This window comes from Colobus angolensis, unplaced genomic scaffold, assembly GCF_000951035.1.
Source record: "Colobus angolensis palliatus isolate OR3802 unplaced genomic scaffold, Cang.pa_1.0 Scaffold71, whole genome shotgun sequence".
Classification (NCBI taxonomy): domain Eukaryota; kingdom Metazoa; phylum Chordata; class Mammalia; order Primates; family Cercopithecidae; genus Colobus; species Colobus angolensis.
Genome location: NW_012120821.1, coordinates 10,831,197 through 10,854,095, shown reverse-complemented (window position 1 = coordinate 10,854,095; position 22,899 = coordinate 10,831,197). Strand labels below are relative to the sequence as shown.

Sequence of the window (22,899 nt, the reverse complement as noted above, 5' to 3'; positions counted from 1 at the left end):
TCAGAGTTGCAAGAGATCTTTGAGTCATCTATTCTCTTTCCTCACTTGATCAATAATCTCAGTGAACCACTCTACTGGAACACAGAAGTCATCCATACCAAGCTAACTAGCTGGGGAAACTCAGGATGAGAGTAAGGCACTGGTTCAAGGTCACACGGCTAATTCATGCAGAGCCGCAGAAGAATCCAGGTCTCTGGATTCTCACGTTAGTTTATTTTCTAATGAAGCATATTCCAAGGGAAAAAATTAGTTGTATGTTGAAAAGAGATCCAATGGCCGGGCGCGGTGGCTCACGCCTGTAATCCCAGCACTTTGGGAGGCCGAGGCGGGCGGATCACGAGGTCAGGAGATCAAGACCATCCTGGCGAACACGGTGAAACCCTGTCTCTACTAAAAAATACAAAAAAATTAGCCGGGCGAGGTGGCGGGCGCCTGTAGTCCCAGCTTCTAGGGAGGCTGAGGCAGGAGAATGGCGTGAACCCGGGAGGCAGCGGAGCTTGCAGTGAGCCGAGATTGCGCCACTGCACTCCAGCCTGGGCGACAGAGCGAGACTCCGTCTCAAAAAAAAAAAAAAAAAAAAGAAAAGAGATTCAATAAACATGTCCAGGAAAAGCTGGAAGAAAATACAGTAAGGCCAGACATGGTGGCTCACGCCTGTAATCCCAGCACTTTGGGAGGCCGAGGCAGGCGGATCACTTGAGGTCAGGAGTTCAAGACCAGCCTGGCTAACATGGTGAAACTCCGTCTTTACTAAAAATACAAAAAATTTTAGCCAGGCGTGGTGGCACACGCCTGTAATCCCAGCTATAGGAGAATTGCTTGAACCTGGGAGGCAGAGGTTGTAGTGAGCCGAGATCACACCACTTCACTTCAGCCTGGGTGACAGAGCGAGACTCCCTCTTTAAAAACAAACCAACAAACAAAAGAACCCACTAAATATTAGTAGCTACTTTCTCTGGATGGTGAGATTATAAGCGATTATCTCTTTTCTTTTTCATGCTTTTCTCTATTTTCTAAATTTCCCATAATAGCTACTTTATGTAGAAAATGTTTCAAGGACTATCCTTTCAGTAGGAATTCTGCTAGAAGGAAGTTAAGGAGAAATGCAAAAAGGGCACAATGGGAGGGTTTTGTTTTTGTTTTTGTTTTGTAAGAGAGAAAAGAATACTGAAATGGAGAATCAGGAAACTTGGGTTTTATTCCAGTTCTGAGATTCCCACAAATCATTTCCCCCTTCTAAGATCATTTCCTTATTTGTAAAATTAACTGTGAAGAAGTATAAGCTTGTATTTTAAATTTATCTTTATAATTCCCAGGCTTTGGTTTTGGGTGGCAGAGGCTTACAGCTACCATTAAGAGATGTTAGAAGACATAAAAGAGACAGGCTGGCGGGGCTGAGGCTAGGGCAGAGACAGAGGGAGTGTGGTTCTGCAAAAGTTGGCTTCAGGTTCCAACCTCACCTCAAGATGCTTGAGAGGCAGCTGGATGTTTGAGAGTGAAGCTTGGGAGAGCAGACAGGATTAAAGGAAGAAATTAAAAGACAGCTTCATAACAGGGAAAATGAATTTATCTCACCTGCAGGTATGAATGTTGGTGGAAGAGGAGACACTATGCAAGTAAGTGAGGCGTCAGGGCATATCTTTTCCTCAATGACACCTCATAGAGCATATATAACACAGTCCCGGCTGGATGCAGTGGCTCACACCTGTCATCCCAGCACTTTGAGAGGCTGAGGCGGATCAGTTGAGGCCAGGAGTTCGAGACCAGCCTGGCCAACATGGTGAAACCTTTTCTTTACTAAAAATACAAAAATTAGCTGGGTGGTAGCACACACCTGTAATCCCAGCTACTTAAGAGGCTGAAGCACGAGAAACGCTTGAGGCTGGGAGGCAGAGGTTGCAGTGAGCTGAGATCGCACCACTGCACTCCAGCCTAGGCAACAGAGCAAGACTCTGCCTCAGAAATAAATAAATAAGTAAAAGCAGTCCCCAATAGAAGTTATAGATGTAATATTTGCCACAATAATGAAAAGTATTCTAAAATATCTGGCTCATAAAAATTTAACCCTATTCTCCACCAAATTAACAATTTAGAACAGAATATAAAACATTTGGAACTCTAATGTGACATCTGAACATCTTGCTAATTGGATGGGTAGAAGCAGAGAACTCTTGCTCACAGATGCAAACACTTTGTCAGCAGGATGGAAAAGGGCCTCCCGAGTGGAGAGTGTCTATGAAAAGGTTGCTGGAGCCTTGATGACTGGTTGCCATGGAGACTGTTTCAATGGTGGAACAGAAATCCTCCTTTCAAGAAGCCCTTTGCCTGCTGCCAAAACCAGCAATCTTCCCCAAAGGCATTTTGTTGTGAGGGAAATGAAATCCTGTTTTTCTTTTCTTAGGAATACAACAGAGAGGTTGTAAAAAGGTAAATACACGAAAGAGACCCTCTGAACACAGAAACTTCATGCTGGCATTTTTTAATCAGGAGAGAGAATATTTGAAGGCAAAGAAGTTCTTACATGAATAAGTACTACACAGTTCCTTTTGGAATTTACCCAACCTAACTTCAGTGTCAACAGAGCCAAAAGCATATTCCACTCGCCTTTCTGGAACATTTTGTCCCCAATTTGTAAAAACCAAAGGATAGACTATTCAAGATTGCATTTCTCCTTGCTTTCTTTTGTATATTGATAATCTGGAATTAGGCCTCCTGCCAATGAAGTCAAATGAACGAGTTTTTGATCACGGCCTTTTTCTGTACGGCAGAATTGTGGACAATTAGAACCGGCAGAAAACTGGAGAGAAGGTAGTGCAATATCTTTGCTTCATAGAAGAGGATCGGAGAAGTAAGCTGATGTCCTGAAGGTCACTGGAGTTCTTACTGGCAGAGGCTATCCCACAGGTGTCTCACCCTATCAGAGAGCTCTTCTTCATGGCAAGTCCAGATGCCTCCCTGTAGGGTCCCAGGCACTGATTTGAGCTCTGCTCAGAAGTTTCCTTACACTTCCCTTTGACAACTGTTACACATTTAAAGGTAACTGTGATCATGCTCCTCCCCAGCTGGTAGGTGACCAAGGGTAGGAATGGCATTCAGGAGGAAAGAAGCTGCCTGGGAAAGGGTGACCTTACTGGAAAGACGTTAGGGAATGAGGAAAGATGTTTGAGTGGGAACAGAGAGCAGGGACTGGCCACAGAAGGAAGTAGGAAATGCTGGAAGGAAGAAATGCTGATGAGGAAGGAAATAGGACTGAATAGTGAACGAATCCTAGGAAGCGATTGGGCTTGGGAGACAGAGAAGGCTGGGAAACAGCTGGGAAGGAAGCAGGGAGAAATAATATGCTTTTCCTTGGGATTCGTGGTCTTAGATTACACTGATTGAAAGAGGTGGTTTAGGCTGAGCATGGTGGTTTAGGCTTGTAATCTCAGCACTTCGGGAGGCTGAGGTGGGCAGATCACATGAGGTCAGGAGTTCGAGACCAGCCTGGCCAACATGGTGAAACCCCATCTCTACTAAAAATAAAAAAATTAGCTGGGAGTGGTGTTGTGTGTCTGTAATCCCAGCTACTCAGAAGGCTGAGGAAGGAGAATCTCCCAAATCCGGGAGGCAGAGGTTATAGTGAGCCAAGATCAGGCCACTGCACTCCAACCTGCGTGACAGAGTGAAACTCTATCTCAAAAAAAAAAAAGAGAGACGGTTTAGATACTGGATTGAACATCAGAGGCTGGGGATTTGAGCCCCTGGCTCTGCCTGTAACTCTGTGAGCATTTGGCAGGCGACTTTATTTCTTTGGGTCTTAGTTTTTTCATTTCCAAAACAAGAGGATTATGATATCATCCCTAAGGTCCTTCTCAGCTCTCATCTTTTGCACAACACGATTGAATTTCCATGTTATCCACAGTGGGTGCATGATTATAAGTAAAATCAGCAAAATGCCATCCATAGATATCACTGTTATTGATAATACAAGAGTTAAGAAAATAGAACACAATAGAAAGGATTGAGGGATGATGAAAAGATCAGGGAAGAAGTCTGTGTTACAGTCCTGGCTCTACCACTATCTGATCACACTGTGTGATCACCAAAGCCAAAAGTATATACATATTTTCAAATACCTACATATTCTTTTCCTTTTTTTTTTTTTTTTTTGGAGACAGGTCTCACTTTTTCATCCAGGTTGGAGTATAGTGGCATGGTCACAGCTCACTGCAACCTCAACATCCTGGGCTCAAGCAATCCTCCTGCCTCAGCCTCCCAAGTAGCTGGGACTACAGGTGTGTGCCACCACGTCTGGCTAATTTTTAAAATTTGCTATAGAGATGGGGTCTGGCTATGGTGCCCAGGCTATTCCTGAACTCCTGGGCTCAAGCAATCCTCTCTCCTTGGCCTTCCAAAGTGTTGAGATTACAGTATGAGCCACCGTACCTGGCAAAAAACCTACACTTTCATAAACATTTTAGGATGGTGGCTGTGGTAAGCAGAATAATGGCCCCCAAGGATGTCCATGTCCTAATCCCCTGAACCTGTGAATATGTTACCTTATGTGGCAAAGAGAACTTTACAGGTTTGATTAAATTAAGGATTTGAGATGGGGGGTTATTTGTGTAGGTCTAATGTAAAGACAAGAATCTTTATGAGGAAGGGAAGCAGGAGAGTCAGAGAAGGAGGTGTGATGATGGAAGCAGGGGTCACAGTCAGAGAGAGATTGGAAGATGCTGTGACACTTGTATTGAAGACAGACAGGGGCCACAAGCCAAAGAACACAGGGAGCCTCTAGAATCTGGAATAGGCAAACAAATTCTAGAGCTTCCAGAAGGAATACAGCCCTACCCAACTCCTTGATTTTAGGACTTCTCACCTCTAGAATTGCAAGATAGTAAAACTGTATTGGTTTAAACCATTACGTTTGCAATAAATTGTTACCTAGCAATAACAGGAAACTTAGTCAGGAGAGGGTTTAACATCAATGGTTCTCAACCCTGGCTACCATTAGAATGACCTCTGGAGCACGGGACATTTGGACATCTCTAAGAGTTCTCCAGCTGACTTCAATGTGCAGGTTGAGTTGAGAATCTAGCTGATAATGGCCAGGGATTTTGTTAGGTAAGTGTGATTTTTCTAAGTAAGAGAGTAGGAACTGTTTTTGAGAGAATCTTTTATATTTTTTCCGTTTTTTTTTTTTATCACATCTCTATCCCTCTGAAAGAAAGAAAAAATTAATATTATACTGTTTGAATCAGAAGACAAAAATGAGAGAGAAAACTATTCTGAGCAAAACCAAGGCTGTTTTTTATGGTAAGTAGCTATTTAAGAATACATGTGTTCTGCATTTTTAAACAATTGAACAATTTTGCATCTTCTGGGCATACTAAAATTTGAAAATATATAAAGAAACAATACTAAAACAAAAATGAGAACTTGGAGTCTATACTCACTTTTGTGGAAATGGGCTCACCTGGCACATGCTACTATGCGTTTGTAATCAGAGTTTCCGTAGCCTCTGTAGTGGGATGCTGGCATACGCAACAAGAAAGCAAACAGACAAATATAAGAGTAAACTGTTTTCAGCTGCTTTGGAACGTGTCAGAACAGAATCATTAATGAACAGATCTCTGAACACACTTAAAAATGACTTGTGATTTGGAAGTTTAGATACTTTCAGCGGTTCTAATGGAAATTCATGGCTATTGACAATACCAGGAAGTATTTAAATAATTAATTCAAATAATTAAAGTCTTTAAATAATTAACAGTTCACTGCTGTCAAATAACTTATAATTTAAGGAAGAAATTATTAAAGATAAATATGTATTGGTAATACGTTTGGGGGATGTTGGAGGGAGGAAGAGCAGATGCCTTGATTTGCTGGTAGTTGGGAAGTTTCCTGTAGGAACAGGCTTCTGAGCTATAGATGGAAAATATCAGGGCAGAGGCAGCAGCATTCATTCTGACCCTGGAGGCAATGGGGAGAGGAGGAGGACTGGAGTGTGCAAGTGGACTTGCTTTTGGACCAGGAAGGGAGAACCAACCAGCAGAGGGATGTGAGGGCCTTGGGTTAAAAAAAAAAGGGTCGGGGTAAATTTAAAGAAAGAATGGTAAGTACAGGAGAGACTAAGTTAAAGATGGAGGCAGAGAAATGTTCATTTGCTGGACCCCTTGGAATACAGAAAGGCTAAGGGATGGAAAACTAACAGGGTGATAAGGGAATTCAAGGTCCTAGATTGGAAGGTTAACACAAAAGTCACAGAAATGCTGGGTTCTGGAATTAGACCTTAATGTGGCTTTACAACTAGTTACACTCTTTAAAAGTAACATAGTCAGTCAAAACAATTTATTGATCAATAGCAAATACATTTAGCTTAGTTATTGCTATTTAATATTAGCTTCCAACTATATTAAAGAGTTATATCTATTGTAAAAAATATATCTAATGTAAAAAATTTACTTGGATGTCAACCTGCTAAAGTATTTGATCAAGAAATTTTGCTTTTTGAGTAAGCACATTTTTCCTAATCAGAGAAGCTCTCTATGTATAGACATGCTTTATTTTTAGCCAAAATTACAGGGTAAATCCTGCTGTTTTACCTTCAATATCCTGAGTATCAATTTTCAAATAAAAGCTGCAAACTTCCTCAGAGGTACTGGTTTTGTGAACTACAGTTGTTACCTACATTGGGGACAAGTAAGCAAGAAGAGTCTATTTAAAGTGGGAAAGTGACAAAGGTATTATGGCAGCACTGCTGCTGCAGATGGGATGCTCGAAGAATCATTTTCATAATCCAGCACAAATGGTGTACATTAGTGACTCACTTTTCCAGCAGCTGGACTCTAAGCAAACTCCATAATCTAAACCTGAGAGGCCCAAAGTAAGCAAAAAATGACTTCTGGCCGGTCAGAATCTTGGTCTAAATTCCATGCGTCAAATCTGGGCACCTTACTCTACAGGAGAGTTCCCAAGGTTCTTGTTCTTGAACCTTTCCACTTTAATTTTACACACAACACCACAAGGCTAAGGAGTGTGGGTTTCTTCCAGCCACACACCATAATGGCAAACAGCAAATTATAGGTGTGTGTGAATGGGCAGAGGTGCTGCCAGAAGTAGATACATTGACACCAACCAGAAGTGGCAGAAAAGTGGACAATCTCTCCTCCCCCATATAAACTTACAATAGTCCTCGAAGGAATGAATGTACTAAAGATAAAAATGTGATTAAAATTATTAATAGGATGTTAATTTATGCTCAGAACATGTAATTTAAGAATGCATGAACATACTTAAACAGCCTGGAAAAATTTGCACCTGCCAGCCAGGCATGGTGGCTCACTCCCGTAATCCCAGCACATTGGAAGGTCAAGATGGATGGATCAATTGAGATCAGGAATTTGAGACCAGCCTGGCCAACATGGTGAAACTCCATCTCTACTAAAAATAAGAAAAATTAGCCGGGCCTAGCGGCATGTGCCTGTAATCCCACCTACTTGGGAGGCTGAGGCAGGAGAATTGCTTGAACCTGGGAGGTGGAGGTTGCAGTAAGCCAAGATTGCACCAGTGCACTCTAGCCTGGGTGACAGAGTGAGACTCCATTTAAAAAAAAAAAAAGAAAAAAGAAAAAAAATTGCAACTGCCAAGTGGCTAAAATGAAGAAACAAGCCTTTATGAATAACACATAAATCCCCCAAAATGCTTACTTAGTACAAATAGACACATAACTCGTTATTGGATATCAATTAAATACTTACATGTACCGTAGCCAAGCCACTGCCAAATCCTGTACTGACAACAAGGTCATCATTGAGAAGCACCTGGAAAGATAATAGAGAAAACATGCTTTCTTTCATCATTTGATAGGGAGGGAGGATAGAGCTATGAAAAGTGAGCTGACACCTACCAGCCTCCTCTCTCAGATCTCCTCTGAGAGTAACTGGATGAGACACTGAAAATTCTATGCCCATGGCAGGTGCTAAACAAGGCTAGTATTTCCCCTTTCCCTTCTACCTGTAAATAAGATGTCTGAGATCTCCCGAGTGAACCAACAAAAGCAGCATGTCAGAGGTCACTTCTGGTTACATTTTCATTTACATATGGCTATGGTAAATCTGGATCTTCATCTCCTTTTGCCAACTGAATAAATTCCTTTCTGTGCCTAGCTCAGGAATCAGCATCCTGTGTGCCAATGGAGATCGTTTTCATCAGAACCCAGAGCAGGGAACCTCCACATAACTTGAAAGTGGGTGCATCTATCTTTGGTCCTCTCTGAGTTCCTCCTTTGCACCCTTTTTCCATCTCTTGATGATTTATCTTTTCCACTTGTCATGGCCTTTGTTTGCAGAAACCCCTGGTACCCCATCCCAAACCACTAGCACCCCACTCAAGCCTGCCAAATCCTTAGTTGCCGCTGCTCTTCTTCCCACTCTGCCAGTAGGAAAGTGAAGACATAAATGGAGTTAACTCATTCTCCTGTCCAGAGGAACTTTGTCATCCAAATGCTCCCTAATTTGTGGAAAGTAGGGGAGAGATAGTTTTGAGCCCGAGGAGTTGGAACTTCCTTTATTCCAAGCCTCCCCTTTCCTTTGCTTAGCACAATAATGCAAGAGGGATTGGGCATATGTTAAAGTTTCTCAATCCTTCCTTCAAATTTTAGTAAATGTAGGAAAGTAGGTCAACATTCTTGTTCTCCCTGATAGAATATAGCAGCATGTGCTGGAAAACGAGTGTCTTGAGATACTGCATGTGAAAAGCATGCATGACAAATAAGTTTGGGAAATGCTGTGCACTGTTCCCTGCCTCTGCCGCTTTTCACGCCCAGAGTCACCACACTTAATCACATACACATTACAGAACAGGGGAATTCTGGATTTAAAAACTTGTTTAACTTCATTTAAGCTAGAGTTTTTCATGCACACTCAATCACCTAACACTCTTTCACGGAACACATTTCAGGAAATGCTGGAGTAGAAAATTCCACACTGGATAATAACAGCCCAGGTGTTACGTGGAAGCAGCATCCTAGGCTAAGGTTTACATTTTGCTAGGATGACAAGAGGCCTCTTACAGCATTATCCCTATAGAAAATAATAATTCCAGCTACCTCAGGTAGCTGGAAGGTCAAGAGATCCTCTTTAGAGCTCAGACTCAGAACATGAATCTCCAGTCAACTCTAAATGATCCCAGGGAAAGAAGACATATTCCCAAACTAGGGACCACAAGCACAAATGCCTGCAGAGGTCTGGGCACAAAGCAGGTATGAACATAAATGCACATGCATACATCCTGTGACTGGTGGGGACTGCAGTAAATTGCAGAAGCCGTGCCAATGCCCAGTGCCTTGCTGCCAGGTCTTTTGGTTTATCAAGGGAAGTTGGGAATCAGGTTTTTATTTGAAATCTCTGGATCTTTAAATGTTGGCATATATCTATGTCTATGTTTATATCCATATCCTTTATTTCAGTATGGGCCACCAGTTTGCAATTTTTGCATTAAATTTTATTTCTCCACTGGGCATGGTGGCTCACGCCTGTAATTCCAGCACTTTGGGAGACCAAGGCGAGTGGATCACCAGAGGTCAGGAGTTTGAGACCAGTCTGGCCAAATGGTGAAATCCCGTATCTATGAAAAATACAAAAAATGAGCTGGGTGTGGTGGCAGGTGCCTGTAATCCCACCTACTTGGGAGGCTGAGGCAGGAGAATTGCTTGAACCCGGGAGACGGAGGTTGCAGTGAGCTGAGGTTGCACCATTGCACTCCCACCTGGGCAACAAGAGCGAAACTCCATCTCAAAAAATATATATATATATTTCTCATACTTGTTTACTTTTAACAAACACCAATTTGTGAAAGTTGTCAACAGTGAGGACTATTTCCAATTACCGTACATTTAAGTATACTTTAAAATAATGCAAACACAGTAATTAGAAAAATATGTATTAGCAGCTATATGTGGGCAGCTAATATTAATAGAGAACCCAGTTTTTCCAACATGCCTTTTTCTTTGTGAAATTTTCATAAGCTATCAAAGTTACCACCTTTAAAAATCCAGCAGTAGCAAAGGACATGGGGCAAGGAGCTGGGGACCCTAAAGGCTGACTCCAGCCTGGCCACAGTCTGCATGTATGACCAAGGCCAGAAGGAACCACTAGCAGCTTCCCAGACATGCCTTCCCTCCTACACTCACTGTACTGCTCTGTGTGCTGTTATCTATGTCTGGAATGTTCTTCCTTTTTCTTCACTTGGCTAACTCATTCTGATTTTTTCAGATTTAACCCACACAGCTGGACACATCTGACAAACTCCTCCCATCTTTCAGCCGGGATCAGGAGGGCCCCTCTGTACTTCCATGTACCTATCAAGACTCTTATTTTTCACTATCTGCTTAAATGACAATCTCCCTGCAGTATGCTGACTGTGTTTTATTTTTGAATCCTCAGTGCCCAGGATATAGCAGGCATCCCTGCTTAGGACATAACAGACACTCAATATATGTTTAAGTAGCGAAAAGATAGATTTATAAAATAACGAGTGGGACAGATGATTTCAGTGGTCTCAGCCAATTGTAAAATACTACACAAAGTTCTTCATTTACCTCTACTGGCCTCCCAAGGAAATTCTTGTCTGTCATTTTATAATTATGTAAGGGACCTTTATGCTTGTAAGCGACATCGATGTCCATATTCAAGCGGAGCTGTTTAACCAGGAGTGAATATTCTGTCAGGCCCTCGATGGCATTGATTGTGTCCTGTCAACAATCAGCAAGGCACAAAAATACGTTTAGTTCATTGATGTTCTCCCTATTTACAAATGCCCTTTTTATGGGGGGTAGGGCAGCATTGTCTGGAGATGAAACTCCAGCTGACGCAGTAAGACTGGTTAAGAGCCCCATTGTGGAGGTGGAAGAAAGGTCTCTCCCTCCTCAATAAAGATGATGCTGTTAGCAAGGACAGGAAGGAAGTGTGGCCTCAGATCTGGGTCCTCCATATGTTCTGCAAATGTAACCTCAGGCAAGTCACTGTTTGCAGAATTCCTCTGAGTCTTTGCATGATTATCTCTTCCTCATCCTTTAGTCTGAGCTTAAGTATCTCCACAAAAAGGCCATAAACTCCCCTTTCCCATTATTCTCTGTTTTAATGTTCCCTTTTTGCCCTTTATAGTACTCATCTCAATTTGTAATGCTTTTATTTATAGTTTATTGTTAGCCTACCCCACTGCAATGTAAGATTCATGAGGCAAGTAGGTAATATATTTTTCTTGATGCCTGCTGTGGTTTGAATGTGTCCCCCAAAGTTCATGTGTTGGAAGGCTTGGTCCCCAATGTGGCAGTGTTAGGAGGTGAGGCCTAATGGGAGGTGTTTGGGCCATGGGGGTACCACTTTCATAAATGGATTAATGCTGCTTATTGTAGAGTAAATTTGTTATAAAAGGATGAGTTTATACCCCACTCCTACCAACCCCCCACTCCATCTACTCTTTGCCCTTCCACCATGGAATAATGCAACAGGAATGCCTTCATCAGGTGCAGCCCCCTGATCTTGGACTTCCTAGGACCCAGAACCATGAGCTAATAAATTTCTGTCCAATATAAATTATCCAGTGTGTCATTTTCTGTTATAGCAACACACAATGGACTAAGGCAATATCCATTGCATTTAGTAGGTACATAAATATTTGTTGAAGGAATAAATGAATAAACTTTATCTTTCTGGACCTCATCTTTCTCATCTATAAAACTGAGAAACATGACTAGATCAGAGATGTTAAACAATGTGGCCATTCCCTCTGCCTATATCTAGGGGGCAAATGCTAATCAATAGGGCACTCTTTTCTGCTAACCCTATAATTGTACCCAAGATAAAACACATTAGATGGTCAGTAAATTAATACTGAAGGCCATCTCTACATCTAAATTTTATGTCTATAAATAAACACACTCCATCATTATCTAAACATCCAGGCAACAGGGAAGACATTAGCATTCATCTAAACTTTGAATATAAACATTTATTATACAACTACATAATAATTGGTTGTAATAAAAATACATACTCAAATGAGTTTACATTAAATAGCTAGATAGATTAACATATAACAATCAGTATTTCTCTCACTTTTTATTTATTTCATTGTGGAGAAGGAGCATCAGTACCTTTGTCTACATGGCAATCACTATTTATTACATAGGATATGATATAATTGCTAATAACCTTACTAGCCTTTCATGGTGATTTAGAATAATGAAGGAGGTACTGGGCTTAAAGTCAGGAGACATGAGTTCTGATTCTGGCTCTGCCATGAATTCCCTGAGTGAAACTCCCTGGGCTAATTTCCTCTTCTATATAATAAGAGTGTTGACATAGATAACCTCTAGGGGTCCTTCAATTCTAGACATTATTCATATCTATTGCATGCTCATTTGGTGGACAAAGCCACGGAGGCCAGATGAGCGTGGTGTGGGAGAAAATAAAAATGTCTACAGGAAGATGAAACAAGACAAAGAAATGTTACCTGGGTTGAATAAAAGCCACCTCCATATCTCTGCTCTTCTGATAACCATTTGATGATTGGGTTAACATAATTTATGTCTTTCAAGTTCAAACTGGTGAGTAAAGCATAGGCAGTTGTTTCTACCATACGTGCTGTACCAGTGTTAGGTACAGAGCTGTCTTTATGTTGAAGATTGTCTTTCCAAAAACGATAAATGGGTGGATTACCTGAACACCAACAAATCACATTCATTAATATGATTAAAAATGTGAATTTGACATAATAATTCTACCAGGTGTATTATGGCCTTCCAGTTTCTAGAAGCTACTTACTTTTTCTTGTTAGAGGAACTTCCCGAAGATGACCAATGCAAAGAGAGATCCCTTAATGTGGTGCTACTTGTCTTTACACATTGAGCATCCCTAATCTGAAAATCTGAAATATGAAATGCCTCCCAAATCTGAAAGTTTTTGAGCTCTGACATGATGCCACAGGGAGGTAATTTCATCCCTGACCTCATGTGACAGGTCACAATCAAAATACAGTCAAAACTTTGTTTCATGCACAAAATTATTGACAATACTGTGTAAAATTACTTTCAAGCTGTGTGTAAAGGAAGGTATATATGAAACATAAATGAATTTCATGTTTAGACTTGAGTCCCATCCCCAAAAAATATCATTTTATATATGTAAATGTTCCAAAATCTGAAAAAAAAAATCTGAAATCTGAAATAGTTCTGGTCCCAAGCAGTTCAGATAAAGAACACTCAACCTGTTTTTCGTTTGTGTGTGTGTGTGTGTTTTGAGACAGGATCTTGCTGTCACCCAGGCTGGAGTGCAGTGGTGTGATTGTAGCTCACTGTAGCCTCCATCTCTTGGGCTCAGTGCTGCTCCCACCTCAGCTTCCTGAGTGGCTGGGACTATAGGGATGTGCCACCATGCCCGGTTATGTTACCCAGCCTGGTCTCAAACTCCTGGGCTCAAGCAACCCTCCTACCTTGGCCTCCCAAAGTACTAGGATTATAGGCATAAGCCATTGCACCCGGCCTCAATCTATATTTTAAAATCAACATAGTACACATGTAGTAGGAAGGGGAAGTTTAGTAGAGTGGAAAGTACAGTAAACTGGGAATCAGTAGACCCAGCTTCTAGTCTTTCTTTCGTTACTAACTTACCATGTCACATTGGGCAAATTCCTTTAGTTCTGTGTGACTCAGTTTCCTAATACCTGTAGTACAGATAACACTTTCTTCTATGCAGTGAAACTCAAATGAAATACTAAATTAAAAGATGTTGCAAACTAGAAAGCACCATGCATATATAAGGGATTATTATTATTATTATTATTATTATTATTACTGACACTAAAAAGTAAACTGGAGAATCTTTTTCCCTGATAGAAAAATGTACATCTTGGAAATTATGAGATTACACCTAAAGCCTTCGTTCAGTCTTTGATTTTTTCTTTCCAATTTAAAGCACTCAAGACCATTTCACACATGCAGCACTTTTCATAAATTAGGCTGTAAATTATATTTGTTATTTAAACCTGTATACCTCAAATCCTTTTTGGAACAAACTATTTTTTTTTAAAAAGTAATGTATATTTGGAAATCATATTTGAAGGTCAGTAAAATTTTGATGTATATGTTTATAATTCGTAACTACATTATTTGCATGACCTTGAAAATGATATTGACCCTTCCTCTCAGAGTCTCGGATTTGCTGTATTTAAAATGAAGAGTTGAGTTTAGGATTTTAAAGAAACCCAACTGGAACAATTCTTGGATTATTAAGTTCCCTTCTAGCTCTTAAATTCTATGATTTTATGATCCATATCTCACAATACCCAAGACATTTCTTTTGTGTTATTTTTGAAGTATCATACAAGTGGTTTTGAGGCATATGTTAAAATATAGTAATTTTAAAATGATGACACAAATCATATTTTGTAGATGGTCATAAACCTCAGTAAGATTTATAAAACTTCTAGAAAACCTTAGCTAGAAGAGGACTCCAAAGTGCTCAGTCATGCCAATAATCACTGCTACTCTCTTTCTATTTTTTGTCTCTCGACCTATAGGAAGCAGTATCTTTATTTTTCAAAACCAAACACATACTTTTATAACAAACCTGGTAAAATATAAGCCAGGTCATGCACTCCTTTGCTTAAAATCCCCCAGTGGCTCCCCTTTTCACTCTCAAAGCTGAAATTAAAGTTCTAGGGCTCCTTCTGGTCCCCATGGCACATTGCTGTGGATAAGACATGAGCACTCCTTGCTCTACGTGGAAGCAGCCCTAAACTAGGGTACGTAGGCAGGGGAGTGGAGCACAGGCTGGATTTCAGCCTCGATTCACTTGATTGCTTAGGTGCTTTGTCCACTGCACAACTGTTACAGAAGCCCTGAAGAGTCTCTCTAATGCCTCAGATGACCTTCCCTTGTTCCCTCACCTTTTCCTTCCCTGACCTCACTTCCTACTCCTCTTCTCACTCCTCTGCAGTCACACTGGCCTCCTTGCCATTCTTGGAGCACCAGGCATGCCCATGCCTCAGGGCATTTCTACGTGGTGGAGACCAGGTATACCCTTCTAGACAGCCACAGGACTTGCTACTTCACCTCCTTTCAGGTCTTCACTCAAACACCATCCTCTCAGTGAAACTTAAGCCCAGTCAGCTTGTCTGAAATTACAACCCATCCTCTCACCTTGTCTCCTTTCCCTCCTTCATTTTTCTTCATATCAGCCATCACCACCTATTCATAAAGCTTTACTTATTTATCATGTTTGTGTCTTCCCAGTTAGAATTTAAGTTTCATGACAGCCTGGATTTTGGGGAGCCCGTTTTGTTTATTCCTTTATTCCCAGAGACTGGAATAGTGCCAGATATATAGGAGGTGTCCATAGGGTACTCAATGCATATTTATTGAATAAAGGAATAAATAGAGGACAGGTGTGGTGGCTCATGCCTGTGATCCTAGCACTTTGGAAGGCTGAGGCAGCAGGAGTGCTTGAGCCCAGGCATTTGAGTTCATCCCGGGAAACATAGTGAGACGCGTATCTGCAAAATAGAAAAAAATTAACTGGGCTCAGTGGTGTGCACCTGTAGTCCCAGCTACTTGGCAGGCTGAGGTGGCAGGATCACTTGAGCCCAGGAGACAGAGGCTGCAGTGAGCCACGATCATGTCACTGTATTCCAGCCTGGGTGACAGAGCGAGAACCTGTCTTAAAAAAAAGAATAAATGCTTGCTGAATGAATGCATGAATGAATGAATGAATAACAGCACACATTACATTGTATTGTGATGGCTTGTTCCTTGAGGACAGGAATTGCATCTTACTCAAGTTTGCATGTCACTACCCACTTCCCAGATTTAGCAGACTTTATGTCTTAGTGAACGCTTGCTGAATAAATGTATGGAACAAGTTATACCTTTAACCAAAGCTTCTCTCTTCAAAGTTGAAACAATTGAACGAAACTGTGGGTGAGTTTTATCTCCCAGGGAAAGAGCATAGGCAGAAATGGCCAATGTAAAGGTGCTCTGGGCTGGCAGTGTATTTTCAAGCAGAAAGGTGTCAGCTTTAATTAGAGCTGTATTGATTTTCTGGAAACAAGAGAAGATACTTCAGTTTCTATGTCAAGCAACCACCTATCAAGTGATATGAACTACCCTCAGATCCCACTATCCTGGAGCAAGGAAGAGGGGGGTGAAAAGAGGACTGACCTAATGGAAACGGATGGCTTCTCAGTGAAGCAAATCCCTCCGAGAGAAGGAGCAGAGCATAATCTTGGAAGGGACAATGAGGTTGTCCAAATCAGGTTAAGCTTTTGGCCTCTGAGTTCTCACCTTCCTTTTAGAGGTTTTGTGCCTTTAGTTTCTGATTACACCATCAGACCTAGTCTCCAGGAAGAAAAGCCACCAAGCATAGACACAAGTTTTTTTTTTTTTTTGAGAGGAAGTCTCGCTGTCACCCAGGCTGGGGTGCAGTGGCGCGATCTCGGCTCACTGCAAGCTCCGCCTCCCGGGTTCACGCCATTCTCCTGCCTCAGCCTCTCAAGTAGCGGGGACTACAGGCGCCCGCCACCACGTCCGGCTAAATTTTGTATTTTTAGTAGAGATGGGGTTTCATCGTGTTCGCCAGGATGGTCTCGATCTGCTGACCTTGTGATCCGCCCGCCTCGGCCTCCCAAAGTGCTGGGATTACAGGCGTGAGCCACCGCGCCCCGCCCATAGACACAACTTTTATCGTTCCCTCTCAGCTTAGTTGCAACAGGCACACAGCTTCAAGAGGAGTTATACTTAAAAAAAATAAAATAAGTAGCAGAAAGAAATCCAAACGGCCAAAATACTTTTAGATCCTAAGAATGCCTGGGTAAATGGTCTCGATCACCAGTCCCGACACCACCAAAATGGTTATGTTGGACAAGTGGGCCAGGAGAAAGCCTACTGCAATGCTGCTAACACCCTGCCTGGCTCCTTCTCTCCCAGCTCCACATGCATTTCTCACCCATGTGGCCACTAGGTGCCAACTGGTCCTCTAGGCCCCTGGAAACTAGTCTTCATGGATTATTTTGTCTTGTTAAGCTTTTGAAACAAACTGAAAACAAATGGTTTTGTTTTGTGATTCCAGTTTTGCAAATCCACTTGAGATTTCCCATGTCAACCTTGGAAATATTCTATGTTGATTCACTTAGGTGGCTCATCACTTTTCTCCCCTGTTTCCAAGCAAATGTTGTTTGGAAGGATTTGGAGGATACGCATTTGATGTTGTGTATCCTCAGTACTTGCACAATCCAGAGTGCTTTCACTACAGGACAACAGTAACATATATAAAGCAGGATTTCGCAAAGATAAGACAGAGAAGCTGGGGGCACTGGTCATTCTCCCATCACAGTTCCAGCTATCAGTTTTACACCCAGCTCTACAATTTATTAGCCTGTGACACTGGGCAATTGAATTCACCTTACAGTCCTCAGCTTTCTCAACTGTCGATGAGTAGGTTGGACTAGGTGGTTTCTAATAGCTATCGTTGTTCTGAAATCTTTCAATTCTGGAGTGTAAGTTATTTTCAAGTAATTGGAAAGAAGGAAAAGAAGCTTTTGAAACTAAAGGTCTTCTGATTGGTGGCCCCTCCAGTATATGTTACAGAAATAGATGATGGGTGTGAGAGAAAGAAAACTCTTACTTACCACCAGGGGGCAGATATCAAAAGCCTTTCTAATTCCAATCACAGTAAAGGCTGTAAGATATAAGCTGTTCTCTCGGGCTTCAACAGGCAAGGTACCCTAAAAAGAAGCAATGTTTTCAAAGGAGAGTGAAATGGTGTCTTTAAAGTGAGATGACCTGGTTCTACTCTGTGGGTTTTTTTGTTTGTTTTGTTTTTGAGATGGAGTCTCACTCTGTCACCCAGTTTGGAGTGCGATGGCGTGATCTTGGCTCACTGCAACCTCCATCTCCCCAATTCAAGCTATCCTCTGGCCTCAGCCTTCTGAGTAGCTGGTACTACAGGCGCGCACCACCACGCCCAGCTAATTTTTGTATTTTTAGTAGAGATGGGGTTTCACCATATTGGTCAGGCTGGTTTTGACCTCCTGACCTCATGATCTGCCCGCCTTGGCCTCCCAAAGTGCTGGAATTACAGGTGTGAGACATTGCGCCTGGCCTCTACTCTGTGTTTTAAGCCTTATCTCCCACTTTTTCCCTTCCTGCTTCTCATTTCTCAATAAGCCCTGGGTCTATCTCGCTTGAGTGCTTTCACTTGCCCATCTCCCTCCACCCCGTTAAATGAGAGGTCCAAGATATCACTTCTCTGATCTCTAGTGAACTGTCTGAAGATCGCTTCACTTCAGATATTATGGGAAGACCTTTGTATTTTTTGCTTGTTCACAAAAGGAATTTCTTGTAGAATTACATTTTTTTTCCTTCTTCTTCTTTATCCTCCCATAATCGGATGAGAATAAAACTCAAACTGTAAATAAAACTATTGCCAATTTTTGCATTTGGTTTCCTTACCTGTAATTTTATTGGTTGATACTGTGAATTTTCCTTGAAAGATCCATTATCTAATTGATAATTCTCAACCAGCCACAATAAAGAATTACATATTGAATTTTGGTTCTGCTCTACATATTTATGTACTTGTCCAAGTACTCTTAAAGCAAAAGCTGTTAACCTTTAAGACAAAATAAAATAAATAAATATTTAGAACACTGAATCCCTTTTGGCTTTCAATTAGTTTATGCAACTTTATTCTTTACAAGAAAATAACATTTTAAAACACACAATTCCAAAGTAAGTCACCATTTTACAAAGGAAGGGAAGATTTTTGGAATACCTCCAAAACATTCGGTAAACAAATGTGAACAGCACATCTTCTGTGATTACAACATTGTTAGCTAGCACACAAGCTAAAAATTGATTCCTGATTAAAGAATTACACTCTAAAGTTAAAGATAACAGAGATAAAATAAATAGTTTTTGAGTCAAGGCATTGACCCATGAACATGAGGCATGAAAATCATATAATTCTAGATTGTAAAATCTGTACATGCCATGGAATCTAAATTCCTATCTGAGCCCCCAAGTCCCCTTTCCCAATATCCCTGGAGTGTTTATCTCACTTGTCTTTGAGTGCTGCCATTGACACAGAACTTACTACCCCACAGGAAATTTTAATGATCATTATTACTTAGTCAAAAAGCAAATTCGAGTCTCTACTAACACCCATTGAAGAGTATCAGAGAGGATTGGGCTCATCCCCCCATAACATCTCTTCACTCTCTCAGTCGCCCAGGAGTCCCCATTCCCCAGGGCCTCAGATGTCTGAGACTCAGACCACTTTACTCGCTCTCCCACTTCCCCTCACTTAAAAAATTTGTGTTTCTTTTTCATTTTCATTTTAAAAATGTATTTTAAGCATTTTTAAAGAGGTAAAACCCTCACATGATTCAAAAATCCAAAAGTGAAGCCTGGGTATCATAGTGAGACCTTGTCTCTACAAAAAATGCAAAACATTAGACAGACATGGTGGCATGCACCTATAGTCTCAGCTACTTGGGAGGCTAAGGTGGGAGGATTACTTGAGCCTAAGAGGTAAAGGCTGCAGTAAACTGAGATTGTGCCACTGCATCCAGCCTGAGTGACAGAGACCTTTCCCAAAAAAACGAAAAAACCCAAAAGCACAAAGGGATATATAATGAAAAGTCCCCTTCTAGCAGTCCCTGTCCCCCTCCACCTCCCAACAGATGACCATTGTTTCTTGTACATTCTTCCAAATAGTAGATACAACAATATAGCCTTCCCATCTACCTTTCCACCCCAACCACACCAAAATAGTGGGAGAATGTTTACATTATCCTGTACTTGGCTTCTTTTCTATTTAGTAATATGCCTTAGAGATCTAGATTAATACATAAAATTTCCTCGTTCTTTTACAAGTGATTTTATACATTAAATTATAGTATTTTGGTACAGATGCACCAAAGCTATTTAAGCCATTTCCCTTTCTGTAGACATTTAGGTTGTTCTCAGTCTTTGCTCTAATTGCTTTAATTATTTTTAAAATTATTGTTTTGATATTAATTGAACTTGCCCCTCCACAACTAGGGGCCTTTTCCTAATTCTTTCTCTAAAAACATTAGAAACTTATTTTCTATTCTATTGACTTTTAGGGGGTAAGAATTGAGAATTCCTCTCTTTTTAATCCCCTCACACTGCTCTCAAGGAGGAGAAATACTTCTATGGATTGCTCAGGTTCAAGGACAGTCACATTTTCAAAGATCGGCCCACATTTTATATTGGGTCTCTTTTGGGATTTTGGCTTTTGGAAGTCTCTCTTCTTTTAGCAGGCTAGAAAGGTATATGAGTGCCGTTATGCGGCCAGGCTGCCTCTCCACTTATCTATACAGCCAGGCTGCCTCTCCACTTGTCTATTTGGCCCATGATATACCCTCCCCGTACTTTACATATTTGAAAAAAGGCAATGGCAATAAATAGAAACAATGAACTCATCCTTTGGGATCAATTATAAAGATTAAATATATGAACATACTTAAAATAGTTCTGGATTATAGTAAGTATTCAATAGGTATAAGCTCTTACTCTCTTTTTTTTTTTTTCTTCAGACGGACTCTCGCTCTATTGCGCATGCTGGAGTGTAATGGCACAATCTTGGCTCCCTGCAACTTCCGCCTCCCAGGTTCCAGTGATTCTCCTGCCTCAGCCTCCTAAGTAGGTGAGACTACAGGCACGTGCCACCACGGCCCAGCTAATTTTTGTATTTTTAGTAGAGACAGGGTTTCACCATGTTGGCTAGGTTGATCTCGAACTCCTGACCTCAGGTGATCCACTCGCCTCAGCCTCCCAAAGTGCTGGGATTATAGGTGTGAGCCACTGTGCCCGGCTTTTATAAGCTCTTATTCTCATCTCTCTTTCTCTTTGGTACTCTTGGGTGTCTCGGCCCTAGAGTCCTCAAAGAGTGGGGGTCTGGACAGCTCTTCCCTAAAGGTAAAGCAAATACAACTTCTCTAGCTTTTTGCATTCTCCTCTTCCCACTGACCTGTCCCTTGGAGACTGCCCTGAAATTCAAATTTTAAGTGTGACTTGGAGGAAAGAAGTAGGCTATTTGATTTGCTTTTGTTCCAGACCCTAGGCTACCTCTATAAGTTCTTAATATGGTCTAGTTTAGTTCCTCATGTTTTACAGTAGGGTCTGGGACTAAACATTTAGAGTAGAAAAGAATTTTTTAGTCACCTTGAAGAGAAATCTGGCAAAATCTGATAAAACTGTAAATATGCATTCCTTATGTTCCAGCAATTCTATCTCCTGGGATATACCCTAGAGAAACTCTCACACATGTGCACAAAGAGACACATGAAGATGTTCGTTATCACATTGTTTGTAATATTAAAATTTGGAAATGGTTGTCCGTCAAGATACGAATGGATAAAGAATATATACTATGTGATATATTTGTAAAATAAAATGCTGCATGGCAAGGAAAAGGAGTGAGTTATATTTACTTATACTACTATATCTAAAATAACTAAAAAGTATTAAAAGAAAAAGATAAGTTACAGAATGATAGGTATACTAGTTATAATCATTTAGAAATACAAAAAGGGACTGTGAAGCCATCACTTCATTTTGGAAGCAAATGACCATTCTTTCTTTTACCATGCTTAACTTTCTTAAACAGTGCTTGCTTAAGAATTCCAGGAACTAGCCATGAGATAAAAATCAAGGTTGCGAAATGTCCCCTGAAGAAGAAAAACACTGAGCAGTTAATCTACAAACCTGTTCCAGTCTAGCTGACCACTAGATGGCCCATTACTCAAGATAATAATCAGAACAAGACATGCTGACTTGCATGTAGCTAACTCCTGCACATAGTTTTCCAAGCCCCTTCCCCTTTAAAATCCCTCTGGCCAGCCTAGGGCATTTGGGATAGTTTCATGACTCTAGTCTGCATCTCCTCAGGTTGCTGGCTTTTGAATTAACCTGCTTTTCCTCCCACCAATCCTAGTCTCGAGTTTGGCATCTGAGCAGTGAGCAGCCAAACTGGAGTTAAGTTACATCTATATGATTTAATGTATATATATATTATATAAAATACTTAAAATGTTATGGAAAGATGCATAAACTAATGATAGTGAATGCCCTTGGGGGAAAGAAACAGAAATAAGATGAAAGTTTGTAGTTAAAGAGAAAATTTCAATATCCATAATTTTTTTTAAGGTGAATACAAAAAATGTTCATAGTCATCAATTTAGGGTTTTGTTAATATGAATGATATTTGCACTTTAAAAAATCTTCTTTACATTTCTCAAGAAAAGTTTGAGGGTATTTAGGTGCTGGACATTTTCTTCTATGTCTATTATTTCTTTCAAGGAACTTACGGAGTTGGGTCTATGTTTCAGTCTTGCCCCAAACTCTTGAAAGGCTCTAAGAGTTTACTGAGAGGCTGTTGCACCTTCCTGTGGGGCTTTCTGCTCTCCAGGCATCTATTTCCCAGGTCCTGCTGTGTCAGTTTCCAGTCTTCATTGACACTCACTCCCACTCCTGCATCCTCGGTTATCCTTTGGTTGGTGTGCTGCAGGGGTCTCTGAGCCTTTTATTTGTTTTTTATATTTTTAATGTTTTATTAAAGACAAGGTCTCCTTATGTTACTCAGGCTGGTCTTGAACTCCTGTGCTCAAGCCATCCTCCTGCTTCAGCCTCCCAAAGTGCTAGGATTATAGGTGTGAGCCACTGCACCTGGCCCTGTGTGTCTTTTAAAGTGTGTCACCCACACAAGGTCAGGCCTAATTCTAAGGTATAATCTATGGAACTTGGTAGCTGATCAGAGATAAAGCCAAAAGGAAAGGAAGGAATCAAAAACCAACTGACGATTCTGACTTGATCAACGGGGGACAAAGGGCAGGGTA

The 22,899-nt window shown here is 41.0% G+C and overlaps 1 protein-coding gene across 1 annotated transcript in view; it reads right to left on the bottom strand.

The window, feature by feature from the left end:
* C5 (complement component 5) overlaps nt 1-22,899 on the bottom strand; it is a 100,082-nt gene that overhangs the window by 12,584 nt on the left and 64,599 nt on the right. Inside the window, exons 26-33 of the mRNA XM_011927429.1 lie at nt 18,488-18,647; nt 17,665-17,760; nt 15,907-16,078; nt 12,496-12,701; nt 10,580-10,732; nt 7,740-7,802; nt 6,585-6,666; nt 5,455-5,513 (exon numbers count right to left, since the gene is read on the bottom strand). Coding sequence (XP_011782819.1) covers nt 5,455-5,513; nt 6,585-6,666; nt 7,740-7,802; nt 10,580-10,732; nt 12,496-12,701; nt 15,907-16,078; nt 17,665-17,760; nt 18,488-18,647 — 991 coding nt within the window. The remainder of the gene's footprint in view (nt 1-5,454; nt 5,514-6,584; nt 6,667-7,739; nt 7,803-10,579; nt 10,733-12,495; nt 12,702-15,906; nt 16,079-17,664; nt 17,761-18,487; nt 18,648-22,899) is intronic.